The sequence below is a fragment of the Phaseolus vulgaris genome, chromosome 6 (genome assembly GCF_051622355.1).
Source record: "Phaseolus vulgaris cultivar YP4 chromosome 6, ASM5162235v1, whole genome shotgun sequence".
In the NCBI taxonomy this organism is placed as follows: Eukaryota; Viridiplantae; Streptophyta; class Magnoliopsida; order Fabales; family Fabaceae; genus Phaseolus; species Phaseolus vulgaris.
Genome location: NC_143503.1, coordinates 18660392 through 18673518, shown reverse-complemented (window position 1 = coordinate 18673518; position 13127 = coordinate 18660392). Strand labels below are relative to the sequence as shown.

Sequence of the window (13127 nt, the reverse complement as noted above, 5' to 3'; positions counted from 1 at the left end):
CAATGATTGGGTAGTCTTCAAGATCTCTAACAACATAATCAATTGTTGCATTTTAGTTTTATCACCTAATTTTGATTTTCTGTACAAATATCGTGCATTGTAAACTTGCTTTATTATGGTCACATTTTTCTCATTATGCTCTTTCACTGTTAAAAAAATATTTTTGGGCTTCACTGTACTGTCTGTCATGTCCACAAGCATTTACTTCTCACTACATGTGAACCTACCAACATATGGATGACCAACCAACGTATTTGCCAACTCATGATTATGAGACCCACAAAGTAATTTCAATATCCATCCTTCACCACTCTTTACTGGATACCCTAGTAATTTAAAATGACAATCACATTTCCTACTTCCACTCTCAGTAACCAGTAAATCCTTCTTATATCGCTTGTATTTACCTCCTCTCTCACAACCTCATCATACAAATGTCTTCATTCCTCGTTGGCCTGTTGAAGTATCTGATCTCATTATCATAATAACAAAACCAAAGTGAAACGCAACTTTTCTAATTCACATCAAGAGTTCATCCCGAGTACAAAATATCTACAAAAGTTATCACAACAAATTATTTAATTTACCAAATAACAAAACAATCTAAACATACTTTACAAAAACATACTTTACAAACTTCAACTTTACAAAAACATACTTTACAAACTTCAACTTTACCTCATCTGTAGTAAACACATTTGTACACTCATACCTTTCACTTTCATTAATTACACAAAATATAATATAATAAAAGTATTAACTAAAAGTACATCAGATAATAACTCAAATAAGAAACAAAAATGTTACTTTCACTATCTGTTTGTAATCTTTTAAAATTTCTCTATCTTCTCTCATGATTATACATTTCAAATTTCACTAAACGATTATTTTTTATTATACCAGTTGTAATTTAGAACAATTCAGTATTGAATTGTCAATATAGCATGACTAAATAAGAAATATGAATATAGATATTTAAAACTTAACTTATTTCTGACTTGGGTCAAATTAGTGTCTGGGTTTCCAAAATTTTATTGTTCTTTCAGCAGCTATCATGAGAAAATATTGTTCTGATTAATTTGCTTCCTCTTGAAGGTTCATATGCTTCTCATATTCAGCAGAATTTCTTCAATTACGCCAAACCTTGCGAAATTCCCAATGGTTCAATGAAAAGAGAGAAACAAGGTTTCATGATTACTCATCAGATGCAACTGCACATGTACCCTAAAGAGAAATTTCTATACAAGTCCTAACATCAAAAAGCATTGTGACAAAATAAGCCATATATAACTTTTGCCAGATTCTATGCTTCACAGTAGCACACAATTACATCACATTTCTCAATTTGTGCTCTGTAAAGGTAATCTGATTAATACTATTTGAAAAAGAAGTTTAACACTTCACATCATCCCAGATTTTGATAGTTCATTCAAAGTATTGGCAATCTTGTCCTCAGTTGTTTCACTAATGCATGCCACAAGAGGACTCTCATTTGGTACAACGTCCTCTCTTAGGTAGCTTCCTGGACCTCTAAGTATTGCTTCTGAGCCATTAGACACAACACCCTTCATGATTATGGTCTTGTGAGTTCCAGAAATCAACTCCTCATAATCTGTGTCACCAGTTTCTCCAAGAAAGACAAACATGTTTGCAACATTCAGTCCCCAACGGACAAAGAGATACCTAAGAAAATAGCAAACACTCAACTGCTGAATATTAAGCATCTTGTTTTAGAAATTGTATAAAAAATAGCAATCTGAGTAAATAGAGCACACCAACACTTCACTAGCCAAGTTTCTCTTTTGAAAGATGGGAAACTTGAGAAATAGGATTAACCTTAATAAGTACCTAAACCCAGCTTGTTTTGTACTACACCCTCTTGATGAAATATAGTCTTAAACATTAAATTAAGTACTAACATGAATGCATTACATGCTGTCCAAATTGACTTCCCACACAAAATCTGCTTGAATGTTGTATGATGTAGTTTTTCTGTAAGCATTTCATTATAGGGTAAATAGTTTGTTCAATATAACAAATATTGACATCTTAAACCAAAACTTTAATTTTGTTAGTTTTGTTTGTCCTCAGTTATTAGTTGAGGTAATTGAGCATGTGTTAACGTTAATATGGTAATTGAGCATGTGTTAACGTTAATATGGTAATTGAGCATGTGTTAACGTTAATATGCAATTTCAGAGTTTTCTCACAGTACCTCACTCCAAAGTATTAAAATAGATTTCTACAAATTCTCTCAGCATATATGCTAGTATCAGACCCTTCAATCTGAAAGTGTTGAGTGATGAGTATTACAGAGTTGACTTTACTGCTTATTATGAATTATTACCTGAGTGCCTGTGCCCTTGATGCAAGGAGTGGAATAACCTGCACACTAGATGAACCCCTGCAGTACATAGGATGACAGCGTAGGCCTCGCATCCGAAGCTTCTGTCTCAAGTCATCAACCCTCTTTGCCTGAGAAAGACAATACAAGAATCATTTCAATCAATAAAACCAGTTTCCTTGACCACTGTTACTGTGAGTATGTTGAATAAACTTCTCTAAAGCCACTTCTAAGAGAAAATAAATAAGCCAGAAATAAATTTAGTTTCTCTACAAAGTAAAACTGACTTAAACATAAGTTATAAATTTGCAGGAGTCATTTCCTACTGATACTTCAAAATTTAATTCTTAACTCATGCATAAACTAATTTTAACTTGCTCAAAAACTGTTTCATTTCCTTCTTATTTTTCTCTCTTGAAGTACTTCTAAAAAAGTTTCCACCAAACAGGCCCAATGCAAACACAAAAGTGAATTTCATGTACCTTAGTGAGATCCTTTATTTTGTATGATATGCAATGAGCATTACTAGATTTCAAATCTTCCTCAATGGGGCTTGAAGGTTTTTCTCCACCTTCAGCAATATTCATAAGATTCCAAATGGTTTTCTTTAGACCTTCACAACCCCAACGATAGTCAATATGCGCTTCATAATCCGGATCAGGCAAAAGCTTTCCATCTTCTGAGTAAGTACCGGGATAGTAAACTTCACTACCACTACTGCAAATCAAAACATCAAAATCATTTGCTTGAATGTTGCCTGATTTGAGGAACTCTACTAATTCTAGCATTGGCATGGCTGTTGACAAAGCAAATCCAGAAACTCTTGCATTTTGAGGGTCAAGTTGAGCAGCTTTAATGATCGTCTGCACTATCTGGATCATTGTCTTATCAGGAGCTCCTTTGTCATCATAGATATCTAGTGCTATAACGATCAACCTACGTCTTCTCCACAGAAGAGGATATTTCCCAGTTACATTGTCAGGCAACTTGTTAATGTCATTTAAACCACCAGAAGAATCTGGCTTCTTCATCTTGCTTAGGAGACGCTTAACCTGGTCTTGCATGTCTGATCCCGATCCTAAACCTGCTAAGTCAGCGTCAATAGAGAGCCTAAGGGACATGTCCTGCACATCCTTAAGCGAGTCATTGAAAGACTCTTCAGCATTTATATCATTCCCAGGAGTGTTAGTTTGCCATTGTGGATGCCTCATCCTGCAGGCAGCCACCCTTGTCAGATAAGTTCGGCAGTGTTCTGGCCACGAGAAAAGGTGTATGTTCTTCCAACCATTTTTCCTGCACTCATGCCACAGGTTTTTATCTGACAACAACTTGATCAATGCATCAGTAATTGCTTGCTGATCATGAGGGTCCACAAGTAAACCATTGTTCAGGGCCTAACACATCAAAAGGAGACATAATAAGTGGCTGCAAGGTTTGGAGCGTGTAATAACCTTTGTGACAAGAGATTTTTCCATTTGAATCTGAATTTTATGTTTTCCAATTTATCTGAGAAACTAGTTCACCACATTGAAACATGTAGGATGATGGTTCTTGCATGGACCATGTAACTAAGATAAAATTCATTTTACCCTATGAATGTCCACTGGTCCCCCATTTTTAGTGGCCACCATTGGAAGCCCGTGTGCTGCTGCCTGCATGAGTTTGAGCATGTTTAGAGATAAAAAGGGATCACTGTAACATAAAAAGACCAAAGTAGCTAGTTAGTTAAATCCTACCTCAATTAAAGTAAGACCAAAAGGTTCCACTAAAGCAGGATTGATGAAAACACCCTGATAGAAAATATAAATCATTAGCTGTTCATAGTTGTTAAAATTCAAGTTATTGTTTATAAATAGTAAAAATCTACTAAACTTCATTATACCTTTGTTTTTGCGGCAAATCGGTATATCTCAGGGACATCAGATTGCTTATGATGTTTAGGGTATGCCACTCGCCCATATAGGTCATACTTATCAATCATTTTCAACACTGTTGTGAGCACACTAGCATTCCCAGAAGACATCTCATCTATGTCATCCCTATTTCCCATTATGAGAATCTGTTTTGTAAACACATTAGTCTTCTGAGTACTTAGCAATAGTTCTTCTGAGAGGACAGATGAATTAAGTCAACTTACAAGGTTAGCAAGTTCTCTTAAGGGACGGCTTTCTCCAAAGGCTTTTAACAGAGTGGTTAAGTTCTTCTTAGGATCTGGCCTTGATAAGGCCAAGATCACTGGCTTGTGAGGATTCCTAAAGAAACGCATCAGCTGCACTAAACTGTAAGTAGAAAGCCAATAACAGTAAATGAGTAATATTATGAAGACAGATCCGGATTATCAGTTACTCACTTCTGCCCAAATTGATGGCACTGCTTTTGGTGAAGATCCTTCGACACTAGCAGTAAGCTGAAAAATCTCTCCATCAGCTTCAGGGCCATCTTCTTGGCTCATGACATTGCTGAAGTCCATTCCAGGAGGGATAACCTGCAGAAAGTTTGAACCATTAGTAAATAGCACTTCACCAAGTTATTAGAAAGAGTAGTCTACTTAGGTGATGCAATCAGCTTACAAAAATACAACAAAGCCGACATATCCATCTGGTGAAGAGATTTCTTCAAAATTTCTGAGTAAGATTAATTATAACACAATTTTATGCAAATTTAGTAATGGTTCATTAGCATATGCATTAATATAAAGAAAAACTAATTTAATTTCTTCTTAGTTTTATTTTCTAGAAGTTCTTATGAAGAAGTTTGTCCAAACAACACCTAAGGTTATATTAGTTAGCAAATTACCGCCATCCTGGGCATGTATCGACCATGACAGTTGACGCCACGCCTAGCACGAGCTCGCAATACTTTCTCAAGCTTGACATCAAATCCATCATAAAGTCCCCACTGCTCATCAATTTCTTGTTTTGTACTAGTGATAACAAGTTCTGCTGCATCCAGAGAAAGCTCTTCTGCCTCAATCCTCCTCATCATCTTATATGTGGAATTGATATCCTCTTTCGATTGGCGTCCCTGCTTAAGAAGTTGTTCAAGCTTGTTTCTTCCAAGTGAATGGCCTGTCAGCATCATTGGTACATTCAAAGCACCTGAAAGAATTGCAGCACTATCTCCAGCATCAGCATAGTGTCCATGAATTACATATGGCCAGACAGGTTGTCCCCCACCAACTTGTTCACCCAATACTTTTGACATGTTGAGAATGTGAGCTAATGCTCCATCCACAAATTCTTGAATGTAAGGCCAGAGAAGTTCTTTCTGGAGGTACTTATCGCGTGGACCAAAGGGTATACGTACGATATATGCACCGCTGCTCTCCCCAATGTTCTCATCATCATCTCCACCCACAGTTAGCATTTCTGTAGGCTCTCCATAGCTCCAGTCAATTTCAGGTGATGAGATTTGCCGTGTAAACAGATCCACTCTATATACTCCAGGCATTTTTGCAAGTGCACGAGCAAGTTCTACCACATATTTAATCTGCAAATACATTGTTTCTAGCATTTATCACCATTTTTAGGGATTGACATAAAATATTCTATAGTAAGTTTGTGATTTAGGTGTATAAGAATGTGAAGTACCTGTCCACCAGTATCAGAATCTCGACCAAGCTCCATGTTTTCTCCTCGAACCAATCCATGCAAGCTGTGGAACAAAAGAACGAGGTTATAGGAATCATCATGATTACATTTACACGTGTTTCTAGAGTTTATTTCCTGAAACATTTCTCAACAACAGTGTTTTTAGAAAAATGAGACTATCTTGAGAACAAATGCTTAAAATTCATAGGAAGCAAGTGGTTTCTTTCTAAATTCTTGATAGCAAATGCTTGGAAATGCAATCCCAATCCTCCCCCTACCCCTTTTGTATTTGTCAATGACATTTATCATCAGAGTCCCCACCAACATTTTCCATTGTGCAGAACCAGGATAAAACTTTAAGTGCAGAAAAAAGGTCATTATGATTGTTTTATGATAGCCGGTGAGACTTCATAAATGACTCATTGGCTTAATTCTTATAATCGGAATTAAGCAGTACAAAGCATCTGAAGCAAAGCTAAATTATTTTCCTGATGACTGATAATGGGAATAAATATGAATCTGTCTTCCACTAGATCAATCAATGAGTAAGTATTCATTGAAGCATTGACACAACCTGAGAAATTGTCTATTTGTTAGCACAAATGTCAATTCAAAACAGCTATCGGAGAAGGGTGGATGGTTACCTTAAGAGGACAACATAGAGTCTCTTTTCCTTTTTGTCATCAGACCATACTTCCAAGTTGGAAATCTGACGCTGGAAATTTTTCTTTGGGGTCTCACTTTGCACCATCTCTCCAATACCATCACCTTTTTCTCCTTCTGACAAGTCTTCAGACATGTCCTCTGTTGCTTCTCTGCGACCTTGTTCTCTCTCCCATCTCCGGTTAGCCACCCTCTGGGTTTCCTCCCATTCCAACTACATGATAGTTCCCCCAACTTTGTTAGGTGAAGGACCAAGCATAGTGAATTGAACACTTAAAGCAAACAGTTCACTCTATCTAGTTAGAAAACTCCCTTCACTATCTTGAACTGGAAAACAAAAAACAATAATCCTTGCTAATGCTACAGCTTAGATAATGTCACTTTAATTCAGTGTACACATACATAAGGCTAAAATCTTTACTTGAAAATTTTTGTAATGACTGAGACTTACAAGTTATCCTAGCATCATTAAAAAAATCATCCAAATCACAGAGCAATTAAAAAATACTTTAAATAGATCAGAATATCAGTCAAGAAAAGCACAAAAATTTCCATGCACATTGGTACCGTGTTTTCTTATATGATATTGACATTGATTCGATCATGCCATCAAAATTGGAATCTAAAACAGAAACCCAGCACTGGATTCACAAATAGATTCTTCTTTCATTAAACTTCTTCGAAATCACATCAACCTTATAATTCATATAATTTACAAATCATATCCAAATTCAAATGAATTTTTTTCATTCAAACCAAACTAACTTAAAGAAGAACCTGTTTTTTCTTGCGGGTGAGATGCCAAATGCGCCAGCACATGTTCTCCAACCTTGAACTCCTCTCCCTGGTGTTCCTGGTGGCAACCACTTTGATCCAAGTCCGATACAGATCAGATTCATCAACACTTGTCACCACCTCTTCCACAAAGTACTTGGTGGGGTTGAAATGCCCCCCATCTCTTAGAGTCACAGGAGCAGGCTTTTGCTCCTCAATGGTCGATGCCCCAGTTGAAAGTATAGCCTCCAAGTACCCATTAATCCATTCATTCCCCGCCATCACCGTTTTCCCGCTGTTTTTCTCAAGAAAATGATAAGAAACCAGAAAAACAAAAACCGGGGTCTTTTGATATTTCTAACAACGTAGATTGTATCAACCGAATTATCTCCTAAAGAAGATTTGTCTAGGAAGGAAAAAGAAAGTATCTTGAACAACAAATTTATCCCAGAAAGAAAAATTAAAACTTGAAACAAGAATATATCACATATGTACAGTGCTTATAAGTCCATCAAGGTTTCTTGGATATTAAGTAAACATGAGAAGTGAAAAACATGAGAACTGTGTCTTCTGCTGCGTTAAGGCTTCAAGGGGTGGGTGAGGTGGTGTTGTGTTTTTCTGTTATTGTTATGTGAGAGTTTGTGTCATTCATTCATTTGGATGCTGAGAGAGAAAGTGGAGGTGTTGCATGGGATAGAACGAGGAAAAGGGGTGTGTTGGGATTGGTGAAGAAGGGTTCAAAGATAGAGTTTTTGGGTTGTGTTTGGAGAATCACGAGAAGGGTTGGATGGGAAGAGATGGTGAGAAGTGAGGAAGGGGTGGAGGAGAAGGAGATGGCAAAGGTGAGGGAGCCACGTGGCGGGGAATGGTGGGCCAGAGAGATGCACACGTGTAGAGTGAGAAGAAGATAGAGAGAATTTTGGTCTTATGTGTATGAATGATGGTTATGGAACTCAAAATACTACTAATTAAGAGGATTTTAGGTTTTCTAGTTATCATTAAGAGTAATAAGTATCCAACTATTTGTAATAAGGGTTTCTAATAGGAATTATTTATTCATATTATATATTTGTTGGATACATTTTTTAAGAATATTATATACAAAAGTACTTATTTAGTATGTAATTAGTATCAGCGATCTATTATCTATCTATTATATTATATAACTAGTTTTGCTGTGCTTTGTCGTTAAATTTCTATAGTCGAAATGTAAATGAATTATTTTATTTATAAAAACAATTAATTATGTTTAAGCATACCAATTGATCATATTTTGGACATGATAAATATAAAGTATATATGGCTGAAAACTAAGTATAGAAAATATGTGATCATGTGATTTACTAACTTTTTTGGTGTTTTTTAAATACTCGATTTGGCAAGTTGAAGAAATTCGTTGATCAAGGTTCAAAATGTTATATTCACTCACTTTCTAGGCACAACAAATTAATCTTAAGAAGATTAGTTACAAATAAAATATAATTAAAATCTAATAACACAATTAAGTATATATTGGGTCTGAGATAATCTTTGTTCATAGTAAGGGTCTAAGACAAAGATAATGAATGTTGAACCTTGAACCTATAACCTAAACCTATAACCTCAATATAACCACAAATTGATTTTAGTTGTTTAAACTGTTGTTTATTTTTTAAAATTGATATTGTGGTTGTGTTAGAGATCTCAATGATACACTAAAAAAAAAAATTAAATAAAAATTAAGTTTAGAAAAAAAAAATTAATTTTTAACTTAGTCAATATAATAATTAATTATTTTTATTTTTAAAATTAATTATTATTTAATTATTTTCTTATAGTGAAATATCATACATAAGAAAATCTTTTACACTGCATTTATCCAAATACTTAGTAATTGGCTTGTCAATAAAAAAAATATAAAAAAGAAGATAATATAAAGATAAAAGGAGAAAAATACTAGAGTAAAAAAGATGGTGGAACTTAGTGTTTTAGTTTGAGAAAAGAAACAAAATTAACTAAAAAAGTGTTTTCCCTTATTTAAATTTTATGTGCTTGAAGAGGGAAGAAGAATGGGAATTGACTATATTCTGCTGAGGAGGTTCTTTCTTGTTGTGGTGTTCAAGTAGAAAAACAACATATTTGAGAAGTATCTTTGTTTTTTTTCTCATACGAGTATTTTAGTCGGTGGAGTGGAAAAAAAAATGGAAGTATAATTTTTGTATTTCTCATGCATTTCCTTTCATGAATGAAAAAAAAACTTATATTTTCTTCTTTTTATTATATTTACTTAATGAATATAAAAAAAGGTTTTCTCGAAGATATGTTAATATTTTAATGCACAATATTATAGTCTAACAAAATTGTTCCATGTAGAAGATATATAAAAAAAAGAATAAAGGAATTTATAGTTGGAGAATGAGATTTGTGCATCTTGATGTATTAAGTTTATTTTTAACAATTTATTTTCTTATCACATCATGAATAGTGTATTATAGTTCCAATCATTGCATGAGGATCTTTTATATGAAAAATAAAGTTTTCATGTTGGACCTACGTAATCTTTATCAATAAAATAAAATGTTTGACTTTGACATGTTTAAAGGTTTAGTCACATTCATTTATTTGAATGGAAAAAAGTTCACTTTTAACAGTGTATTGGAATAAAAAATTTAATTAAATGTGTCTTCAATACTATTTTTTTTGTTATATATGAAAGTTTATATCGTAAATTTAAGCGTAAGTTATTAATTTGATATGCCTATTTTGTTTTTACTAAAATTTGACATGCCTATTTATTTAATCAGTTTAATTTATATTTTTAGTAGAATTCAGCAATAATTTTTTTTTATTTTAATGAATACAATGTTATTCTTCATTCAAATGTGTAATGTAAAACTTTTTTTTGTAAGAGACACAATAAGAAAATGACACGTAGTTAGGCGTATGATACATTTGTTAACATAAATTCTAATGATGTTGCCAAGAAATGATAACGTTATTCTATTTTATTTTTAAAATTAAGAGAGATTAAATCAGATTTTCAATTATTGAGAAACCATATTGAATTAAGTAAAAAAAAAAAAAACATGCAACACATTGAAAATTTAGTATAAATTTCATTATAAATCTTATTAGAATAAACAAAAATAATAATATTTTGACTGTATATATTAAAAAATTAGTAGAATAAACTAGAAAACTTATGATTTTTTTTTATAATTTAAATAAGTTGGTTAAAATTTTCGTAATACTTCATGTTTTTACAAGGTCTTTGAGTCAACTAACTTTTTTTCTTCTCTTCCACACGACCTCTCGATCTCTTACGGATGACTTGGACTTTCAGTTATTGGAATAGTTGATTTGGTCTTGTTCTCAGCTACTAGATCTAGGTTTATTCTCGGTTGTTGGATCTAGGTCAACTCTCGGCTACTGGGTCCAGACTCATTCTCGGTTGGGTGGATGTACCTGCAAGGTGCTCCAATGATAAAGTCAAAATTAGTTTGCTTAATTTATCAGAAAAAAACACTTTAATTATCGGTTAAACAAATCACCTATTTATAATTATCATTATTGTCTTTATTAACTTAATTGGGCTTTTACTTTTCACATCTTGAGTTCACTAAATGTATTTTTAGTAATTTGGGCTTATTCATTGAGCCTTGATACACAACTAATTTTATTTTACTTTTTATTTATATTATTATAATTTTATTCTTCTTCTAACATATTTACGGTCTTTCGACCTTTCGACCTCTCAGCCTAGCCAGTACACTAGCCCCCAAGCATGAGGATTTTATGAATTATGAAATGCTGGGTAGAGTTATCAATTTTTTAAATTTGAATAACGTAATCATTTATGCTTTTTAGGGTATATTTTATATTAAACGCTCTTCGTATGGAAGATCGCATCGATTCATGTGAGTGATAATTACTGTAACATTGATTTGAAGCGTCTCTTATCCTTAGCCGTAGGATGTATTTAAATCTAATGATCAGGATATCGTGTCCTTTCATTTGAAAGAGGTTTCTGATTTCTATAAATAGTTGCCCTTTGATATCAATGGCCCACTGTGTTGAACAAGGTGTTTTGATGTCTCAAAATCCAAGTGGAATGAATGAAGATCATTGTTGTTGGTTGTGTGTGTGTATAAAGTAGTTGAATTTGTTAATCCACTCTATTTGATGATCCAAGGTTGTTTGATTTTAATCATTTTTAAAAAGATGCGTTTTCAAAGGAAAGTGAAAAATCAGACTATTGAAATTTTTATTCAACCAGTTGTTTCACACTTAGTGTATTTTGAAAATGATTTGAAAAAGCTTGACTTTGGTTGACTTTGTTGTCAAACCAATTCAATTGATTGTTTTATGTTTTTAATCAATTGTTTTTCTAAAAACCTTAACAAAATTATGTTAAGTGGCTTTAATCTGCTTTAAATGATTTAAACTATTTTGGATCTTGCATTAAATGCTTTGATCAATTGATTGAAGTTTAAATAAGTTGTTTTACGCTCCTAGTCTGAATTAATTCAAGAGAAATCATTCAAATCAATTTTTCCAAGATTGCTAAAAAGCTTTGGATCTTTTCTAAGAGTGAAATAGGATTGTGTTGTATTCTTTTTGCTTTAATCTGTGATTGTACCAAGATGTACTCATTCCTTTCTCTCTTGACTATTGTAATTCTTTGTGAATTGGTGTTGTGCAGATTCAGAGGTTGTTTTGAAATCTGTGGTGTTTTTGTCAAAGGTGGTGTGTGTTCTTGAAGGGTTCAAGATCACCACTTTGTTGTGTTGTTTGTAATCAAGGTTTTTGATTACTTAGTGAATTCTCAGTGGTTGTTGAGGACCAGATGTAGCTCTTGGTAAAGAGTGAACCAATATAAACCTTTCGTGCTAATTTCTCTATCCCTACTCTCTTTAAATCTGTTTTGCTTTGATTTTTAATACTGCTGATATAAACAACCGATTGTTTTGCAAAAACAACCAGTTGATTTTTTACAATCACATTAAAAACAATTTTGAAATTGGTTGAACACATTAAAAACATATATTAATAGGAGCATTCATTTTGCTGCTTCATCAACAACTGTATCAATCGCGAGGAATAAAGCTTCCATTGGTTTACCTTTGAGTGATGAGTCTCCACATATTGAAGCTGAAAAAAAAGTTGAAAGGGCGGAAGAGAATTGGAGTCTCAGACGAGGTTATGAGTGGGTAGACTACAAAGTCTGAGAGTATTTTTCCGGGTATCGTTGGTCTTCAGCCTTGCGTAGTTTTTTGTCAAATATTTCTGTCTACTCTTTTGAAGCTACTGAAGAGATTATCTCTTTTCAACGTTGTCGGGCTATTGACAATGTTTATTATGGTTGTGAGAACGAGGCTTGTGATTTTTTATTTATTTTTATGAGTGTCTTTTTACTGACATTCATGTTCGGTTTCCTCTTGACGAATTTCAAATGGGTGTCCTTCGTCTTCTGAACGTAGCTCCTACTCAGTTGCACCCTAATAGCTAGCCTTCAATGCAAGCTTTTCGCATTGTTTGTAAATTTCTTTCTTTAACTCCTGTCCCTAAAGTTTTTCTTCATTTTTATAGCTCTCGACCTCTCAAGCATTCCAGTTACTTCTTATAAAAATTTTAAAGGAGGATTTTTTAAAATTCTTATAGAAGAAGTTGGGAAAAAATATTTTTATGATGGAAATGTTCCAAAATTTCCTTTCTATTGGACTGATAGTCCTTTAAATTTTAACTCTTGATCATGCCATTCAATTAAGCCGAAAGAT

The 13127-nt window shown here is 33.5% G+C and overlaps 1 protein-coding gene across 1 annotated transcript; it reads right to left on the bottom strand.

Annotated features, from left to right (window-relative positions):
* Nucleotides 1-1144: 1144 nt before the first annotated feature.
* SPS3F (sucrose phosphate synthase 3F) lies at nucleotides 1145-8337 on the bottom strand. Its single transcript, XM_068638660.2, has 12 exons — nucleotides 7375-8337; nucleotides 6579-6811; nucleotides 5935-5998; nucleotides 5141-5833; nucleotides 4695-4829; nucleotides 4482-4613; nucleotides 4227-4403; nucleotides 4081-4134; nucleotides 3934-3996; nucleotides 2827-3738; nucleotides 2348-2475; nucleotides 1145-1683 (listed from the first exon to the last, which is right to left on the bottom strand). The coding sequence occupies exons 1-12, from the start codon at nucleotides 7651-7653 to the stop codon at nucleotides 1401-1403; spliced, it is 3153 nt and encodes a 1050-aa protein (XP_068494761.2). The 5' UTR covers nucleotides 7654-8337; the 3' UTR covers nucleotides 1145-1400.
* Nucleotides 8338-13127: the final 4790 nt, after the last annotated feature.